This window comes from Hipposideros armiger, unplaced genomic scaffold, assembly GCF_001890085.2.
Source record: "Hipposideros armiger isolate ML-2016 unplaced genomic scaffold, ASM189008v1 scaffold_807, whole genome shotgun sequence".
In the NCBI taxonomy this organism is placed as follows: Eukaryota; Metazoa; Chordata; class Mammalia; order Chiroptera; family Hipposideridae; genus Hipposideros; species Hipposideros armiger.
The window spans coordinates 145,370-164,671 of NW_017732157.1; the positions used below are offsets into that span (position 1 = coordinate 145,370).

Consider the following 19,302-nt stretch of genomic DNA (forward strand, 5'->3'; position numbering starts at 1 on the left):
TCTGTGAACAGTCAGAGGAAAGTAGTAGGGCAGGGCAAGAGGTTACCAAGAGGAAGTGTAATGCAAGGAGGTCAAGATTCATTTCTCAACCTTGCATTTTGCCAGTGACAATGGTGATAGTAATTGCTTTGTAATCAGTTGAACATCATTTCTATATTGCCCTTGGTATATTACAACTATAATAAGTATAATAAGTATCTCAATTCAAAGTGTACACAAAATTAGTATGGCCAGCATATTCCTCTTCCTAATGTGTTCCCTGATTATCAAAATGACAATACTATACAAGCCCCACTTTGGCCAAGTGCCAATATCCTTAAGTTCTAGAAGCTCCAGGTTTTTTCAATACAGTCAATTCTGGCCTCTGATCAATGATAAGGAACCCAACAAGAACACTGGAAGAAAGGAGCCTAAGCCACAGTCTTTGGGAGCAAAAATGTTTGGTAACTTCTGATACTTTTCCTCTATTACCATCTTCTCTTCTACGTACTGCTCCATGCGTCCCTCTAGTTCCAAACCATCTATTTAGGATATTCTAACCACCCCACAAATCTATTCAATCTTGAAATTCATACTCAAAGTATAATCTTTTTTTTTAAGTTTATTGGGGTGACAATTGTTAATATTGTTACACAGGTTTCAGGTGTACCATTCTGTAATACATCATCTATATATCACATTGTGTGTTCAGCACCCAGAGTCAGTTCTCTTTCCATCACCATATATTTTATCCCTTTTACCCTCATCAAAGTATAATCTTCATTTGTCTCCTTTGAATCCTTTCACCAAACTAAACCACCAAGCTCATATATCTAAACAGAGAAAACAAAATGGGAATTCAAGCAAGAAATTCTATATTTTCACTATTATCCAAAATAATGAATAAGTGACACCAGAAAGTTGGCTGGTAGTTGGTGGTGGCTTGTTTGTTTGTTTGGTTTTTGTTTGTTTAAATTGCATATTACATATTTATATTAATATAGTTAACACATTTACTAAGTGCCACATGGTTTGCAAAGAGCTCTAAAACAATTGTACCATTGCTATTCATGTTTTATAGATGAGAAAACAGGCCCAAAGAGGTTAAATAATTTGCCCAAATTTACATTTCTAGCACATTGGAATTTATACTTAGGAAATTTGACTCTAGAGTCCAAACATTTGACCTCTTTGGCAGGGAACTGATTAAAATCTTAACTACCCTGCCCTTCCCTCATCTCTGTGTTTTTATATGGATTAAATAAGAAAACACAATGCTTAACACCTAATACTTTGCACATAGTAAGCAATCGCTAAATAGTAATTCATTTAAACATGCATAAACATCTAAAGATTTAGATGTTGAAGTCCTGCTTTCTCATTACACTCCCTTAGTGACAATTGCATAATCTGTAACTTCAGTCCCCACAGAATTTACTTTTCCCAACTAGTGACTAGGGCAAGCTGATGTCATTGCTTTAAAGTTCCCAAGGACATAAAGCCTATGTAATCTGATAGAAAAACACCAATGCTTCAGCTGCCACTCCCAGCTGCTTTCTTTCTCTACAGGTTTCCCTTCAGTACTTGAAGGTGGAATAATACATCTGAAACTAGCAATACAAAACTTCTACCTAGAGAGTGTGCTGTGAAGTAATAGGACACTTCAGTCATACTGATTCTGAATAATTCAGTCAAGTTTGGGGTTTGAAGTCTCCTGGTAAACTAGCATGGCCTGCAAAAGTGGTCAGTAACAGTTTTTAATCCTTTCTACTCATCACTGTTGTCTGACAAAGTGCAAAAAAATAGACCATCTTATAATACATCTTTAGTTCACTGGAACTGGAAACCAATTCTAGAAAATCTTAGTGCAGAGTTACATGCTCTATATATTGAAAAAATATGACAACAGTATAGGTACAAAGGTGTGACTTTTGCTGAAATCTGAAAGTAAAATGTCACCAAATATATCTACTATGACTTATTGTCAATAACTGTGAACAAGACCCAAAGGAGCTTCAAGGGCTTGGAACTTCTTTAGAGAAAAATCAAGGTAAGTGAGGTTGTTTGATTTGTTCAACTTCAAATAATTTTTTTTCCTAAATAAGAATCCTGAAATAAAGTTTATATTAGCTGCTTCTGACAACATCAACATTATGTTACTTGAATAATTTTTAATTAAATTTATAGGGATGACAATGGTTAGTAAAATTATATAGGTTTCAAGTATGAGGTTATTTATGTTAAGTGAAATAAGTCAGACAGAAAAAGTCAAGAACCATATGACCACTCATATGTGGGATATAAAACTGAAAGCAACAGAAGAACAAGACAAACAAAGAAACAAAAACTCATAGTCACAGACAATAGTTTAGTGGTACCAGAGGGTAAGTCGGGAGGGGCAGTGGTAGAAAAGGTTAAAGAGGGTCAAATATATGGTGATGGAAAAAGAAATGACTCTGGGTGGTAAGAATACAATGTGATATACAGATGATGTATTACAGAACTGTACACTTTGAAAATGGGCAGAGGGCATAAATTGTTATTTCTACTGGAAAATAATACTTTTGATATTGAAACTACAAGACTGTGATAATTCAGTTCTTTTTTGGAGGTGCTGAGAGCATTAAGAACAATCCAGGGTGAGTTTTATAGACACTTCAGTTTCATTCTGTTTTTGCTGTTGTTTTCCCCTTCTGAAATGTGTGCAATAGACACCAGTTTTCTTTTTGTGCACCACATTCTTGACATAAACTGACACCAACTTCCTACTGCAATTGGACACATCTCCATTTTTCAAAGCATTTTCCCCCCTATGGCTCCACCAAAATAGAAAAAAAGTGGTCATGATAAAACAGAAATTTTCACTTCAGACTTATTTCTCAGTTTGCATACCCTTTCCTATCTATGCAGGTAGAAATTCCCATACTGAATATTACCAAAAAAAAAATTAAAAAAAAAGAAAAAAAAATACCGAGCTCCATCCTTGGTCAGTTCTGGAGCAAAAGCTTTAAGTAGACACTCTAAGAAAAACTTCTAAATAGTATAATTAATCCAAAATTACATTAAGATGTTGCTCCAAATATGATTCTAAACACTAGACAGTGTACGTTTAATTTAAATGTTAAGTGAAAAGACTTCTCCTGCACTAAAAATTTTTTCTTGGCCACAGATCTCCTTTGCTAGTTCCCTAATTTGACACTACCATTAGCCTTTCCTCTGATAAAGACAAAAAGAGCCATCGTCTGCAGAAGTCCAGTGTTATGAGTTATAGGAAATATTTGAGAAGAAAGAGAGACTAGGAGCAGAGGAGCTCCATCTAGTCTTTTTTCATGAGCATTGTGGAGTTGATTGATTTGTCTGGTGGGGAGCCTGATCTCGAGGGATGTTATAAAGCCTGCGTTGTGGTCAGTGATGGCAAGAAGGTAGCATAAGGTGATGGTGCCAAGGAACAAAGGGGGGAAACCTGCTTGGGTGGGCCACCCCTGGAGAGCTGTGCATCAAGGCAGCGGCATGAAAGAGACAAGTTAGAGAAGAGAGGCTTTCCACAGATGCCCACCCAAGCTGGCCCCGGATGCCTAGGAGAGACGCAGGGAGGTAACTGGGACGCATTCTACTTAATGCCCCAATCATGCCGCTCACCATGAAAAGTCAGGTCGCGTCACTTTTTTTTTCTATGTGTATATGGGTTTCTTTTTTTTTTCTTTTAATTATTTTTTATTATGAAATACACATTTTTTAGAATTAGTTTCAGCTGTACAACACAGTGCAATAGTTATACTTTTTACCCCTCGAAGTGACAATCCACCTCCCCCAATCCGCCACCCCACTTCCCCCCAATATCATACATATCTATTACAATTCCCTTGACTCCACTCCCACACTATACTCCACGTCCCATGACTATATATATATATATATATATATATATATATATATACATTCACTTATAGTTGACATACAATATTATACAACATCAGCTTCAGGTGTACAGTGCAGTGATCAAGCCTCTTCCCCATCCATGATGCGGTCTCCCTAGCAAGACAAGTGACGTGTTCATAAAAAAGAAATATAATTACAGACTTTCTGAGAGTCACCTTTCATTTATAAGGTATTATTTTATGCACAATGCTATCATCTGCAACATTAATGTATCTCAGATTAATTTTTTCTTAAATTCTATTTGATTGCAAGAATAAATTTTATTTATATATTCTCTGTTACCTATGTACCATGGTCATTTGCTTTCAGTTTTTAAAAAAATCAGGAGGAATTCTTTGTGGTATTGCATTAATATGATATTATATCTTGCCTTTATTTCTTAATGGATTACTTTAGGATGAAAGATATACACTAAATAAATTTAAAAGAATAGCTATTTGCAAAAAAAAAAAAAAAAAAAAAAAGTCAGGTCAGAGTGATGGTAGCCTGGACCAGGAGTCAGGAGACCTGAGCTCTGGACCCAGCCATTACTCCAATTCTCTGTGAACTTGGGCCAGTTTCTTTACCTCTCTGTGGCTCATTTTTTCCATTTGTAAAATGAAAAACAAATAGGTTAGAAAAACTCTCAAGTCCTTTTAAGGGCTAAGATCTTGTGACTCTATATAATATATACGTTTCTTATTAAAAATTGTGAAGCTTGGGTCAAAGGTAGACTAATTTAAAGGAAAATAAAACAACTACTTTCGTTTTACTTGTGGGCCAGATAACAGAACTGGACTTTAAAAAGAGCAGAGGATAATCTAGTCAAGACAGTGATGCTATTAGGCCTGAGCCTTGACCTCCAGCTTAAGAATGAGCAAGTCTGCCCTCATCTGAAGGTGGAGGAGATGCAAACCTCCCTTATCCTCTACAGATATTCCAAGTTTTCCAGAGTTTTATCCAGCGTCCTCTAAATAATTGTTCAAAACAAATGTCACAGTCATATTTGCCAGTTGTCCAGCAGCTTGGTGAATAGCCTCTGCCTTCTGGAAACTAGATCATTGAAATGGTAGTCTCAGGGCATCACGGCAGAGCCAACAGGGGAGCAAGTAATTTGGGTTAGTGAAAAATGCAGTCAACAGAACTAAAGAAAACAGTGTTCAAGGTCAAAATTTGTGTGGCCTTAGACAAATTACTTATTTGGAGTAGGAGAATTTTAATGTCTTCTCCTGTAAAAATCTGTAACCTAAATCTGAGCACTGATATCTTACTAGAATAAGGAAAGAATAACTTGTTTGGTCTCTCCCTATCCAAGGTTGTTTCATATCTCTTCGTGGATCAAGATTCTCGATTCTGTTATTCCAAAACTGTGCATTTAGCACGTACTGTGTGTCCAGCTTGATTTAAGATGCTGAATGGGGATTTTAAAATAAGATATTTGACCACAAATTCTAGATGACGGGGAAAGTCATGAGCACAAAAGAAATTAAGTAACCAAATAACTGATGAAGATATTATTTTTTTTTCCAATTCTTGACAAAAGTGTCCAACAAAGAGAATGGAAGAGGCCAGCCTGCTCAATCAAACTACTTTAGTGACATATTTTCAGCTTCGAGGTTTATCTGTTCATCAGAAGGTGCAGGCGGCTGTGTTTGCTGTGTTCCTCATTTTCTATGTCCTGACATTGATTGGAAACATCCTCATTGTCATAACTATTCTCTATGACCGTCATCTCCATACCCCCATGTATTTCTTCCTCAGTAACCTGTCCTTTATCGATGTCTGCCACTCCAGTGTCACTGTCCCCAAGATGCTGATAGACACCTGGTCAGCGGAGAAGCTCATATCCTTTGATGCCTGTGTGACTCAAATATTCTTCCTGCACCTCTTTGCCTGCACAGAGATCTTTCTCCTCACTGTCATGGCCTATGATCGGTATGCGGCTATTTGCAAACCCTTGCAGTACATGACAGTGATGAACTGGAAAGTATGTGTGGGGCTGGCTGTGGCCCTCTGGACAGGGGGCACCATCCACTCCATAGCCCTGACCTCCCTCACCATCAAACTGCCCTACTGTGGTCCTCATGAGATTGACAACTTCTTTTGTGATGTACCTCAACTGATCAAACTGGCCTGCACTGATACCCACATCATTGAGATTCTCATCGTCTCCAACAGTGGGCTAATTTCTGTGGTCTGTTTTGTGGTTCTTGTGGTTTCCTATGCAGTCATCCTGGTTAGCCTGAGGCAGCAGATATCCGAAGGCAGAAGGAAGGCCCTGTCTACCTGTGCAGCCCACCTCACTGTAGTCACACTGTTCCTGGGACACTGCATCTTCATCTATTCCCGCCCCGCCACCAGCCTCCCGGAAGACAAGGTGGTGTCTGTGTTTTTCACTGTTGTCACCCCCCTGCTGAACCCCATTATCTATACCCTAAGGAATGAAGACATGAAGAATGCCTTGAACAAGTTAATGGGTAGGAAAGAAGGAAAAGAAAAAAAATGAAAATGTCTAAGCCCTAAAGATGCTTTGTGCTCTAGATTAAATAAATGCCTTGCAAAGAATACATTACATACTATATTTATCAGACTATAGTCATGCACCGCATAGGGACAGTTGGGTCAACAATGGACCATATATATGACAGTGGTCCCATAAGATTATAATGGAGCTGAATTTCCTGAAAGAAATGGAAGGACATGTGGTTCAGAAAGAACATCTTTTTCTCTGATGGGAGCAATATCTGTGAGGTTTGGCAATAAATTTCCTCTTACTCACAGCACCTCAGTCACAGATTCCATCCCAATCAGCCAAGCACTGACCTGTTTCAGCACAGAGGAGCCTGTCCCCCCATTGCTACATATTCAGAGGGTGCTGCAGCCCTCCCAGATCTAGCTTGATGGTCTTCAGAGTACATTGCTGTACATTCTTTGTTGAGGACCTAAGCTCTTGTACAAGGACACAAATCCACAGAAGCTACCCTAACAAGTATTAAGTGCCACTGCCACTTTAGTATAAGCTTTCTGTGGTAGTGTAGAGCCAGCCTGTATTTTGGAAATTTTTCAGGTTGAAATGATGTAAAGCATAGATAACTTTTATTTCTTCCATCAGTTCAATGGCAGAGAGAGCCCTTTGTACCAGAGAGGGTCAATGGAACCAAAAACCAATTATTGGTCAAAATATTAAATCCTCAGTTCTACACCCTCTCCATGTTAAACACCCACTTTTTAAATGAATACCACAAAGTTCCTTAATCTGCTCCAACATGAAATAGTCAAATCACATTTCCATGACAACCCCTTATGTTCCTTTATCTCTCCATCTTTATTGCTTATTTGTACTTATCCTCAGGGCACCTTTTACTCCCTCCTGACAGTCACTATGATGGTGACCTATACCTCACCCAGCCAGTTTCTCCTTGATATTTCCAATCAATCCAACCCAGATCCCTGTTCATGGAGCAGCACTGACAGCTTCGATGTTCTATTTCTGACCTTGTCATGAGTCAGGAGGAGGGCTTACGGGACAGTGTTTATAAAGTCTACAGTAATGGACAGTAATGTACTCAGCCTTCACATTCACTCCCCACTCACTCACTGACTCACCCAGGGCAACTTCTTGCCCTGCAAGCTCCGTTCATGCTAACTACCCTATACAGGTGTGCCATTTTTTATTTTATACCATATTCTTACTGTGCATTTTCTATGTTTAGACACACAAACACCATTGTGTTACAGTTGCCTATGGTATTCAGTACAGTAGCATGCTATACAGATTTGTAGCGTAAGAGCAATAGACTATACCATATAGCCTACATGTAAGTAGGCTATACCATATAGATTCGTGTAAGTGCACTGTATTATGTTGATACAATGAAATCACCTAACGCTGAATATCTCAGAATGCATCCCCATCATTAAGTGACACATGACTGTTTATGACTTACAAAATTATCTTCTGGCCCAATATCTGACAATCATAGCAATAGCTATGATTTTTAATATCTTCCATATGCTGGAAATTGTTCTAGGCACTTTGCATTTACTTAATTCTCACAACCCTGTGAAGTAGGTATTATACTTGTTTACATATGAAGAAACCAAAGCTCAAAGAGAGCGAATAGCGTGCTCAAAGTCACCTAGCTAAGAGATGAAGGCAGGATGTTAACCCAAGTGTATCAACACAAACTCATGCCATTGTCATTAAACCATGTTGCGTCTCCCTGCTTTTGTCTTAGAGTCATAACTAAGGTCTAAACAAACCTTCAGATTTCTAGGCAGCACTTGCCTATATCATTCATTCAGATGTTTGCCTAAATAGCCTAGCAAATACCAGTAAATCAGATGAAGTGAATGAATTTGCATATGACTTTGGTGACTTGGAAAGAAGATTTTGAACCATTTTAAAGTCATTGAAAAAAATAATAATAAAAAATAAAGTCATTGAAATCCTCAAGTGTCCAGGAAAAGCCTGCTATCAGAACAATGAAATGGAGATGGCTTATTATTCATTTATTTGACAAGTATTTACTGAGACCCTACTATGTGCTAAGTACTAGGTCTATAGTTATAAATAAAACATACATATTTTTGCTCCTTAATGTAGTTTAGAATCTAGTGAAAATAGAAAACAAAAATACAAACAGATTTAATTACAGATTGTGACAAATATTGTGAAAGAACACAGTAGGCTTCTGTTAGAGAGCTAGAGAAGAGACTGTTATTAAATTGGGTAGCCAAGAAGGTCTTCTCTGGGGAAATGACATTTAAGCTAAAATCTGAAAGATGAAAAGGAGCCAACCATGAGAAAAGAGATGTGATAAACATTCTAGGCAGAGAAAACAGCAGGTGTGAAGACATACATTGGGAAAGACCTTGGCTTGTTCCAAGAAGTGAAAAACTAATGTGGTTACAGCTTAGACTGTGAGGCAGACAATAGTGAGAGATGATATTGGAGAGGTAAAACTAGTACTATCATGTCCTCTCAAGAAGTTTGGAATCGGGCCGACCAAGTGGTGCGTTGGTTAAGAGCTGGCTTGGGACACCAGAGGGCCCCGGTTCGGATCCCACATATGAGGGCCAGTGACACTGCCCTCTACAGCTAAGATGCTGAACAACAGCTCAACCTGGAGCTGGGCTGCCATGAGTCACCAGAAACGGCAACGGCAACGGCAACGGCGACGGCAACAGCAACTGCATAGGCTGCAGCCTCTGCTGCAGTGGGTTGCCATGGGCTACCGTGTATAGCCAGCAACCAGCGTGAGCGGCCAGTAGCCACAGTGAGCGGCTGTCCAGAAGCCGGCAACTGATCTGCCTCACCTGGGAAGAGAGCAATGATGGTGCCAACTTGGGCCAGTGAAGCAACGTCCTCCACAACTAGACTGAAGAACAAAAGGACAGCAACTTGTCTGTTCCCCTTCCCCCAGTTCCCCAATAAAAAAAAAAATCTTTAAAAAAAAAAAGAAATTTGGAATCTTTTTCAGTGCAACTGGAAGATACCAGAATGGTTTAAGTACAAAAAAAGGCATGATATAACTTACATTTTAATAACATTATTCCAATTATTATGTAGAGAATTCATCCAATTAAGCATTTATTACTAAACACGTAATAGTCACTCAATCTTGCACTAATTGCTGGGAGAAAATACCAAATTGAATAAAACATAATCTATAATCCAGCATCTTGAATCTAGTTGTGGGACACACATTGTAACATTGTGATAAGTGTCTAAGAGTGGTGTGTGCTAAATGGAGGAAAACAGGGAATATGAGGAGGCTAGTCCAGGCAACAGTGTTTCTCATATCTATATACAAAAAGCAAGGCATGTTGGGACCCAACAGTTTACTTTGACTCCATTAGCAAGAAGTGGATGCTTAAATGCAGCTGGGATTTCCTTGGCAATCAGTGAAGGTGTGATCCATAAGCTTGTGATCAAGAAACCTGTGGGTCACAAGACCCATCTCATATTTTTTATGTTACGTTTGCCAGGAAATGTGCTGGGAAGGAAATTCATGCCATGAAAGCCATTTCAGTTATACAGAGTCATGGTTATGAAGACATCCTGTAAGTCTTCTGAGCACAAGTTAACTTCTAACAGACAAATCTAATAATTAATAGAGTAGTCTCTTTCCCAACAATAAGTCTCTGCATTGTATAAAACTACATTCATTGGAACTGGTTGGAACTGGTTGGAAGAGTAACTGAACTAAATTTGAGAATTAGGTAATTTGTATGAAATACTTTTATTACAAGCAATGGCAGACAATAAGGAGATACAAACTATCAAAAAGTGCAAATAGAACCTCCTTGTGAAGAAATCAGCTGCACAGAGGAACACGTGTAATGTAATGGCAAGACAACGTATCATGGAAGTCCTTATGGTGGTATCTGGTAAAACTACAATAGAATAACAATGTCATATTCACTTTTTTTTTCATACTTGCAAGCAAATTTCTAATACTACTTATTTTCAATTGCCTTAGTCCTCACAGCTCTCTTAGGAGATATAATAAAATATTTATTCTCCATCTCACAGAAAAAGCTTTTTAGACTCAAGGATAATATAAAATGTGTTTAACTACTCACTGAATAAATAGAAGAGTAAAGAATAAAATGAAGGGCCGGCCAAGTGGCTCAGCTGGTTAAGAGCTCACTCAAGAATGCGAGCTCTAGGCTGGCGGAGTGGCGTGTTGGTTAAGAGCTGGCTTGGGATGTCAGAGGGCCCTGGTTCGGATCCCACATATGAGGGCCAGTGACATTGCCCTCTACATCAAAGATGCTGAACAACAGCTTGACCTGGAGCTGGGCTGCTGTGGGTCACCAGTGACAGCATAGGCTACAGTCCCCTGCTGAAGTGGGCTGCCATAAGCTACCATGTGTAGCAGGCAGCCAGCGTAAGCGGCCAGCAGCCACCATGAGCGGCCTAGCAGAAGCCGGCGAGTGACTGCCTCACCCGGGAAGAGCACAACGATAATACCAACATGGGCCAGTGAAGTGGCGTCCTCCACAACTAGACTGAAAAACAAAGGGACAGCAACTTGTCTGTTCCCCTTCCCCCAATTCCCCAATAAAATCTTTAAAAAAAAAAAAAAAAAGAATACATTAGAGGGCTGGCCAAGCGGCGAATTGGTTAAGAGCTGGCTTGGGATGCCAGCTCTGAGCAGCAGGGCCCAGTTCACATCCCACATGGGGGCCAGTGACGCTGCCCTCTACAGCTAAGATGGTGAACAACAGCTCGACCTGGAGCTGAGCTGCCGTGAGTTGCTGGCGAAGGAGTGGGCTGCATCCCCTGCTGCATTGGGCTGCCATAAGCTACTGTGTGTGGCCAGCAGCCAGCGTGAGCGGCCGGCAGCTGGTGTGAGCTGCCAAGAGCCACTGTGAGCGGCCGTTCAGAGGCCAGCAACCAATCTGCCTCACCCGTAAGAGCACAGTGATAATACCAACATGGGCCAGTGAAGTGGCGTCCTCCACAACTAGACTGAAGAACAAAGGGACAGCAACTTGTCTGTTCCCCTTCCCCCAATTCCCCAATAAAATATTTTTTTAAAAAAAAAGAATACATTAGAAGGAATCAACAGTAGATCAGATGAAGCAGAGGACTGAATCAACGATTTAGAAGTTAAGGTAGCAGAAACACCCAAACAAGACAGCAAAAAGAAAAAAGAATCCCCCCCAAAATGAGTATAGTTTAAGGGGCCTCTGGGACAACATCAAGCTTACCAACATTTTCATCAATGGGGTACCAGAAGGAGAAAAGAGAGAGCAAGGGATTGAAAACCTATTTGAAGAAATAATGCAGAAAATTTTCCTAACCTGGTGGAGGAAATAGACATACAAGACCAGGAAACACAGAGATCCCAAATAAGGTGAACACAAAGAGGTCCCCACCAAGACACATCATAATTAAAAGGCCAAATGTTAAAGACAAAGAAAGAATTTTAAAAGCAGCAAAATAAAAGCAGTTACCTACAAGGGAGCTCCCATAAGATGGTCAGCTAATTTCTCAACAGAAACTTTCCAGGCCAGAAGGAATTGACCCAAAATATTTACAGTAATGAAAAGCAAGGACCTACAACCAAGATTATTCTACCCAGCAAATCCCTCATTTAGAATCAAAGGACAGACAAAGAGCTTCCCAGACAAGAAAAAGCTAAAGGAGTGTATCAACACCTAACCAGCATTACAAGAAATGTTAGAGGAACTTCAAAGGAGGAAGGGGGGGGGGAAGACGAGGTGCCACATGGGTACTAGATTTATCGAGGTGATCACCTCATAAGTTATATAAATGTCTAATCACTATGTTGCACACCTGGAACTAATACAATATTGTATGTCAATTCTAATTGAAAAATAAAACAATTGTTAAAAAATAATAAAATGACCTGGAACTAATAAAATTTTTTTAAAAAAGAATAATATGAAAATATCTTCACTCTTGATTCTGTGATTGACTTAAAGTGGTGACAGAGATCATCATATGTATAGAGGTTTGCTCAGCAACTTTGTATTCAATAGTTGAATTCCTCAGGCTAGAACCATCTTCTATGCAACAGAGTAACTAATATCACCATAATATAAATAAATAAATAAATAAATAAATAAATAAATAAAATAAGGCATTGGTAATATATTTCTGCATAAAAGGTACTAATGAGTACGAAAATCTGTGTGTATGAAAGTTCAGAATGTAGAGGCATAATTAGATCATTTTTCTAAGTTTTTAAAGTGTGTTTAGTAACGATATCTTGGCCTCACTTTACCATAGATACATTAAACTCTGATTTTTAACTTTGGTTTTATTGAAAATTGTAAGGAATTGACATGCTATATTTATCTATCAATTTTCAAGTAATGATGTTTAGATACTTTCATGAGCATCTTCCATTTATGTAATAAACTGCTTCTGATTCTTTGTCCTTTTGAGTACTTCTGTCATTTGAATCATTTATTACCTTTTAGCCCGAGTTAGTAAGTCACTGATTCTGTATTATGCATGCAGATGCCTACATTTTCTGACAACCAATTCTCTAGAGTACTCATAAGCATTATTTTTACAAGTTAACAGAACTTGGTAGAATAGTGATTCAAAGGCCCCAATGAATTCTAAATTCCTTTCAGAAAAAGCAAAGAAAGTTCAGATATATTTTTAGAATTAAGTGTCCTCTGCCTCTGTATAATTTCATTAGCTCCATTAAAATAGATATTATAACTATTTTATATGGCAGCTCTCTGACCATCTATCAGATCTTCTAATTCTACTCCCTTTGGTCACAGTATATCATCATCCTCTTTACCTAAGAAATGTGTCATTCAGTCTTCTTAATATGGACTTGCCCATTCCACAATAAACTGATATATTTTAGCCCAATGAGTAATACTAGTTAATTCAGTAAATCAACAGCTCTAAAATCCAAACATCCTCTTAACTATTTTCACATCTTTATTCTTCACATAAACTTTATAACATTATTAGAAATTATACTCCAAAAATCCTGTGGGTTTTTCATAAGTAATTTTTAAATCACTTTATAAATCACCTTGAGAAGGTCCATTATATTAATTTTTTTATTTCATATGAGGGAACATGTATAAATCTCTATCTCTTCAAGTTTTCTCAACAGAGCTTTGTAGTTTTGAGTTTGTTGCTTTTTGTCCCATAGAGGCATATATGCCTCCTTTATTGGAAAAAACAAAAAAATACCATATAAAAAAACTGTATTGAGCCAGCCAAGTGACTCAGTTGGTTAAGAGTTAGCTTAAGAATGCAAGCTCTGAGCAACAGAGTCACCGGTTCAATTCCCACATGGGCCAGTGATGTTGTGCCTGAGCTGAACTGCTGCTGAGCTGCCAACAGGTGGCAGGATGGCTCAGTTGGTGAGAGCATGTGCTCCTAACAACAAGACTGCCTGTTCGATGGTGGGCTACGCCCACCCACAACTAAGATTGTAACACAGCATCTTGAGCTTAGAGGCCACAAGCTGCCAATGGGCAGCCAGGTGGCGACTGGTACCCTCCACAACTAAGATTGAAGAACGACAACTTGGCCGGTCCCCCTCCCCAATTCCCCAACATTGTTCCTCTCCCCCAGTTCCCCAATTTAAAAAAAAAAAGATGTATTCATTTTCTATTGCTGATCTAACAACTTACCACAAACTTAGAAGCTTAACACAACATAAATTTATGATCTTTACAGTTCTGTAGGTTAGAAATTCAACATGAATCTCACTGAGTTAAAATCAAGTCAACAGGGCTACACTATTTTCTAAGTTTTTTTCCAGCTTTACTGGTGTATATAATTGACAAAAACTGCACATATTTAAGGTATACAACATGATGATTTGATATATGTATACACTGTGAAATGATTACCACAATCAAGCTGATTAACACATTCATCACCTCACCTTTTGTGAGTGTGTATAGTGAGGACACTTAACATCTACTCTGTCAGCAACTTTCAAGTATACAATACAATATTATTAACTAAAGTCACCATGCAGTATTTGGTGACCTCATCCGGTCCCATGACTTTAAATATTCTCTGTATACTCTGCTAACACCATAAATTTGTGTCTCCAGACATGATCTCTGTTCCAAATCCCAGACTCATACATATATCATCTCCACTTGGATGTTTTTTGTTTGTTTGTTTGTTTGTTTGTTTGTTTGTTTGTTTGTTTTTAGCTGAGCCATCCTGCTACCTGTTGGCAGCTCAGCGGCTGCTCAGCTTGGGCTGGACTCGAACTGCTGTTGCTCAGAGCTCAATCCACTTGGATGTTTAATAGGACTCTCAAATGTATCATGACCAAACAAAAATTTTTAATTCTAACCCTAAAAAAGAAAAACTTTTTTCAGTCTTTTCCATTTCAAGTAACAACACCTCCATTTACACAACAAAAAAGTTAGTATTAGATGAACTCCTTGATCAATATAAATTCACATAACTGATACCAAAAAAAAATGTAAATAATTTTTGTATTTATTAAAGAAATTTAACTTATAATTTAAAACTCTCCAACAAAGAAAATTTGGGGCCCAGATGTCTTCTATTCAGGTTACTATTGCTATGTATTAAACTGCCCTTAAGTCAATGGTGAAAACAACAACCTTTTTATTATGCTCATTTATACAGTAAATCCAGAATTTATATAGGTCAATGGAACAGAATAAAAAATATAAAAATAGGGCCAGCTGGGTGGCGCAATTGGTTGGGAGCACGAGCTCTGAGCAACAGGGCCACCGGTTCAATTCCCACATGGGCCAGTGAGCTGCCCCTGAGCTGAACTGCCGCTGAGCTGCCAACAGGCGGCTGGATGGCTCAGCTGGTAAGAGCATGTGATCCTAACAACAAGGTTGCCAGTTCGACTACCGCATGGGATGGTGGGCTGTGGCCCCCCCCCACACACACACACACACAGCTAGATTGGAGGCGGCGACTGGACTGGTGCTGAGCTTGCGCCCTCCACAACCAAGATTGAAGGACAACTTGATTTGGAGCTGATGGGTCCTGGAAGAAAACAGTGTTCCCCTTTTCGAATTCCCCCCAAAAATCTTAATGAGCCACTCGGCTGGCCCGAATAAAGCTTATTTTAAAATATGTTCTTCATACATTTCAAAGTTCTTTATCTTATTTGTCCAAATAAAAATACTATATAAAGCACAAAATTGATTTAGAAATAATGAGAAAATCACTTTCAAAAGTAACAATGTTCAATTCAATATAAATTAAGTAAAGGCGCAAATAAACATGTTGAAAATATACTTGAGAACAAGATTAAAACCACTACAATGTATAAAATACAGGTGTGATGTATAGTTTCCCAGAGTCAGTAAATCCACAAGACAGTACAAATTAAGAAAGTAGTTTCTCTGTCAACTATACCTGTTCCTGAAAATGAGCCAGTGCCTCAAAATGTGTTTTTATTGGTGAAGCTGGAAGGCTTCTGTAAACTTTTCCAGGTTCTTTTTCCTTACATGCTCCACCATGATATTTTCCTTTATTTAAGTAATAGTTAAAAGTCTCTCTCTTTAATGCGAAGTCTGCCCTGCTGCGTGCCATTTCACCTAATGATTCTGATGTTTTACTTTTGCTCTCTCATCGCAGATATGGCCATAATTATACCTGCAATCCCAAGACCATTATGTACATGATTTCATGAAAACAACTGTCTCTCTCTGAGATGACTCATGGCACTTTTTACTTCCTCATTCCTCAAACTGTAAATGAGGGGATTCAGCAAAGGGGTGACCACCGTGTAAAACACAGATACCACCTTGTCAAGGGAGAAGCTGGTGTCTGGCCGGGTATAGATAAAGATACATGGTCCAAAGAAAAGGACAACCACCACGAAGTGGGCTGAGCAGGTAGACAGGGCTTTCCGGCGCCCTTCAGCTGACTGTTTTCTAAGAGAAACCAGGATGGCTGTATAGGAGATGACCAAAGCCAGGAAGCAGGTGAGGGAGATGGTTCCACTATTGGACACGATCAGCATTCCCGTAAGGTATGTATCTGTGCAGGCCAGCTTGATGACAGGAGGCACATCGCAGAAGTAGCTATCAATAATGTTGGGGCCACAGTAAGGTAGACGAATGGTCAAGAAGGTCTGCACCAGTGAATGAACAGTACCCCCCAACCAGAGAGCAAAGACAAGCTGTACGCAGACCCTCATGTTCATCACACGGGAGTAGTGTAATGGAATGCAGATGGCTATGTAACGATCGTAGGCCATAATAGTCAGTAGAAAGATCTCAGCACAAGCAAACAGATGTAGGAAGAAGAGCTGTGTGATGCAGTTGTCAAAAGAGATGGTTTTTCTCTCTAAAAGCAAACCCTCCAGCATCTTGGGCACAGTGACAGATGAGTGGCAGATGTCAATAAAGGACAGATTGCTCAGGAAGAAATACATGGGGGTGTGGAGACGTGCGGTAAAGGCTATGGTAACCATGATGAGAATGTTTCCCCAAAGGGTTAACACATATGTGGCAGAGAATGCCACAAAAAATAATATCTCCAGTAGCCATTTATCTGTAAGTCCCAAGAAGACAAATTCGGTCACTCTTGTTTGGTTTAGTGCATCCATTCATCCAGTGACCTTTCCAAAGGATCTTGGGTGGGTTGCAGGGGGAGGGGATGAAAACTAATTTAGTTTTAATATTAAGGAATGTAACTAACTGAAGTGATTCTGCATTCCTATCTGAATTGCTCATTTATTCTTAGGGTATATAGAATATAAGACCAGTTTAATAATAATTGTAATACTATACCCATCTATGCATCAGGAGCTGTTCCACCATTCTATTTAACCACAACTGTACCATGGCATAAGCATTATTGATCCTGTCTTGCAGATGAGATAAGTGAACCTTACAAGAACAAATACGTTACCTAAATCCCTTCGCCACTAGTTAGCTGGCTCTTTTCATTTCAGTCTAATCCACAGATAATACCAAGTAAATATTCTAAAATACAACTCCCAGCTAAAATCATTTACTATTTCACTCTTCCTATCAAATTAAATGTACCTTCAAAGCCTGCAATTTTTATTTTTTCAGTATAGCATCCCCTATGTATTCTTCTCTCAAGCAAAGCAAGTTACTATGCTTCAGTCATGCTACCTCTACCTACATCTTTGCCAAAATCTTTGTCTTTATTTATTCTGTTTCCTCTGCTCAGAAAACATACCCTGCAATCAAATGTACTCTCTTTACCTCATTGCTGACTATAAAATACTATTCATCTTTCAAGACTATTTCGAAAAGCAGTACCTTTAGGAAAACTTCCCTGACACAATTGAATCCTCTCTCTTCCCTTTCATACTTCTTTTATGATACCTAACTGAAAAGAAAATAAGATATTTGTTTTAGCGCCCCCATTAAATTAAAATTTTCTTAAAATGCAATAACCACATATGACATACCCCTTGCAGCACTTAGCATGGTTTCTTGCACACAGTAGGTATGCAAAAATATTTTTACTTGAATTGAGGTAACCTGAAAAAAGAATCCAATCCTTTCTTTACAATAGAGCTAATGAATGACTTAAGAAACATGATTATTTTTGTAATATGATTTTCTCCCTAGGAGATATTATTGTATAAATACTAACATTATATTACCCCTAATTTTCTATACTGATTGGCTGGCCAAAACCAATAACAGAGTTTAGGAAATAATTACCACAAACCATAAAAAAAATTATATTCTTGATCCAATTATTTCACTGGTAGGAATCTCCTAAGCATCCAAACTATTGAAAAAGCTAAATGCAAGGAAATATTAATTACAGCATTATTTAAAATAACAGCCATGGGACTTTTTTTTTTGAAGCTTGAATAAATATAGCGGAACTTGGATAAAATTGTACAAAGCCTATTGGAATGGCAGTAATAAAGGATTACCAATATAAAAAAATATTGAAATATTATGAATAAAAAATGAGATAAAATTTGTTGATACATTCCCACAATTTAAAATATGTATAGTGCCATGTAAGTTACCAAAATACAAATAGTAAACTAGAAGAAAATATTGCAACCCATATGACCAAAAAAGGGATAATATTCCTAATATTCAAAGATCTCTTAAAATTTGACAAGGAAAAAATGATGACAATTAAATATGGGGAAAAATATGAATAGAGAAATCACAGAAAAAAATGCAAATGATAAAAAGATGTTTAACTTCAGAAGTAGGTGAAAAAAACAAATGCTTTTTGTCTCTCTTCAGACTGGCAAAGGGGTAAGATACTGATCACTCTATAGACTGCTAGTGGAAGTAGGTATTATTAGGAACTTTTTGGTGAATAATCTGACAGTACCTCTCAAATTTTTAAGTGCCCAGACCCCTAACCCAGGGGTGTATTTCTAGGGCTGTATTTCGCAGAAATAAAGGAATAAGTAATTAAAGATATATGTTTCTTGAAACACTTTTAGCAAAACAAGGTACTGGAAATAAACTGAATGTTTAGCAATAGAGGGATAAGTAAGTAAATTTTAGTACAGCCACAATATGGAATATTATGTAGTCATTAATAAAAATTAGTTAGTTCTATGGTTCTCAATATGGCTGCACATTAGAACCACCTAGGGGGGTTTTATAAATTTTGCTGCCCGGGTCTCACCCCAGACAATTGATTCAGAATCTCTGGGAGTCAGACCCATCAGTACTTTTAAAGCTCCTTGATTATTCCTGTGTATAGCCAATATTGCAAACTGTTAATTTCAAGGAATATTAACAATATATTAAGTGAAAAGAGCATATTATAAGTATATTGTGAACCAGGAAGGAAGAAAGGGAGATGAGAGAGGGAGAGGGAGAGAGAGAGAGAGAGAAAGAAGGAGAAGGAGAAGAAGAAGGAGAAAAAGAAGAAGAAGAAGAGAAGGAAAAAAGAAAGAAGGAACAAAG

The 19,302-nt window shown here is 38.3% G+C and overlaps 2 protein-coding genes across 2 annotated transcripts; one reads left to right on the forward strand and one right to left on the reverse strand.

The window, feature by feature from the left end:
* Nucleotides 1–5,389: 5,389 nt before the first annotated feature.
* Nucleotides 5,390–6,473, forward strand: OR4E1 (olfactory receptor family 4 subfamily E member 1). The gene has a single exon (XM_019628751.1). The coding sequence runs from the start codon at nucleotides 5,456–5,458 to the stop codon at nucleotides 6,401–6,403; it is 948 nt and encodes a 315-aa protein (XP_019484296.1). The 5' UTR covers nucleotides 5,390–5,455; the 3' UTR covers nucleotides 6,404–6,473.
* A 9,571-nt stretch (nucleotides 6,474–16,044) lies between these two features.
* OR4E2 (olfactory receptor family 4 subfamily E member 2) lies at nucleotides 16,045–16,979 on the reverse strand. Its single transcript, XM_019628748.1, has one exon. The coding sequence runs from the start codon at nucleotides 16,977–16,979 to the stop codon at nucleotides 16,053–16,055; it is 927 nt and encodes a 308-aa protein (XP_019484293.1). The 3' UTR covers nucleotides 16,045–16,052.
* Nucleotides 16,980–19,302: the final 2,323 nt, after the last annotated feature.

Coding starts and splice junctions, on each gene's coding strand:
- OR4E1 (XM_019628751.1), top strand. CDS start 5,456: ATGGAAGAGGCCAGCCTGCTCAATCAAACTACTTTAGTGACATATTTT.
- OR4E2 (XM_019628748.1), bottom strand. CDS start 16,979: ATGGATGCACTAAACCAAACAAGAGTGACCGAATTTGTCTTCTTGGGA.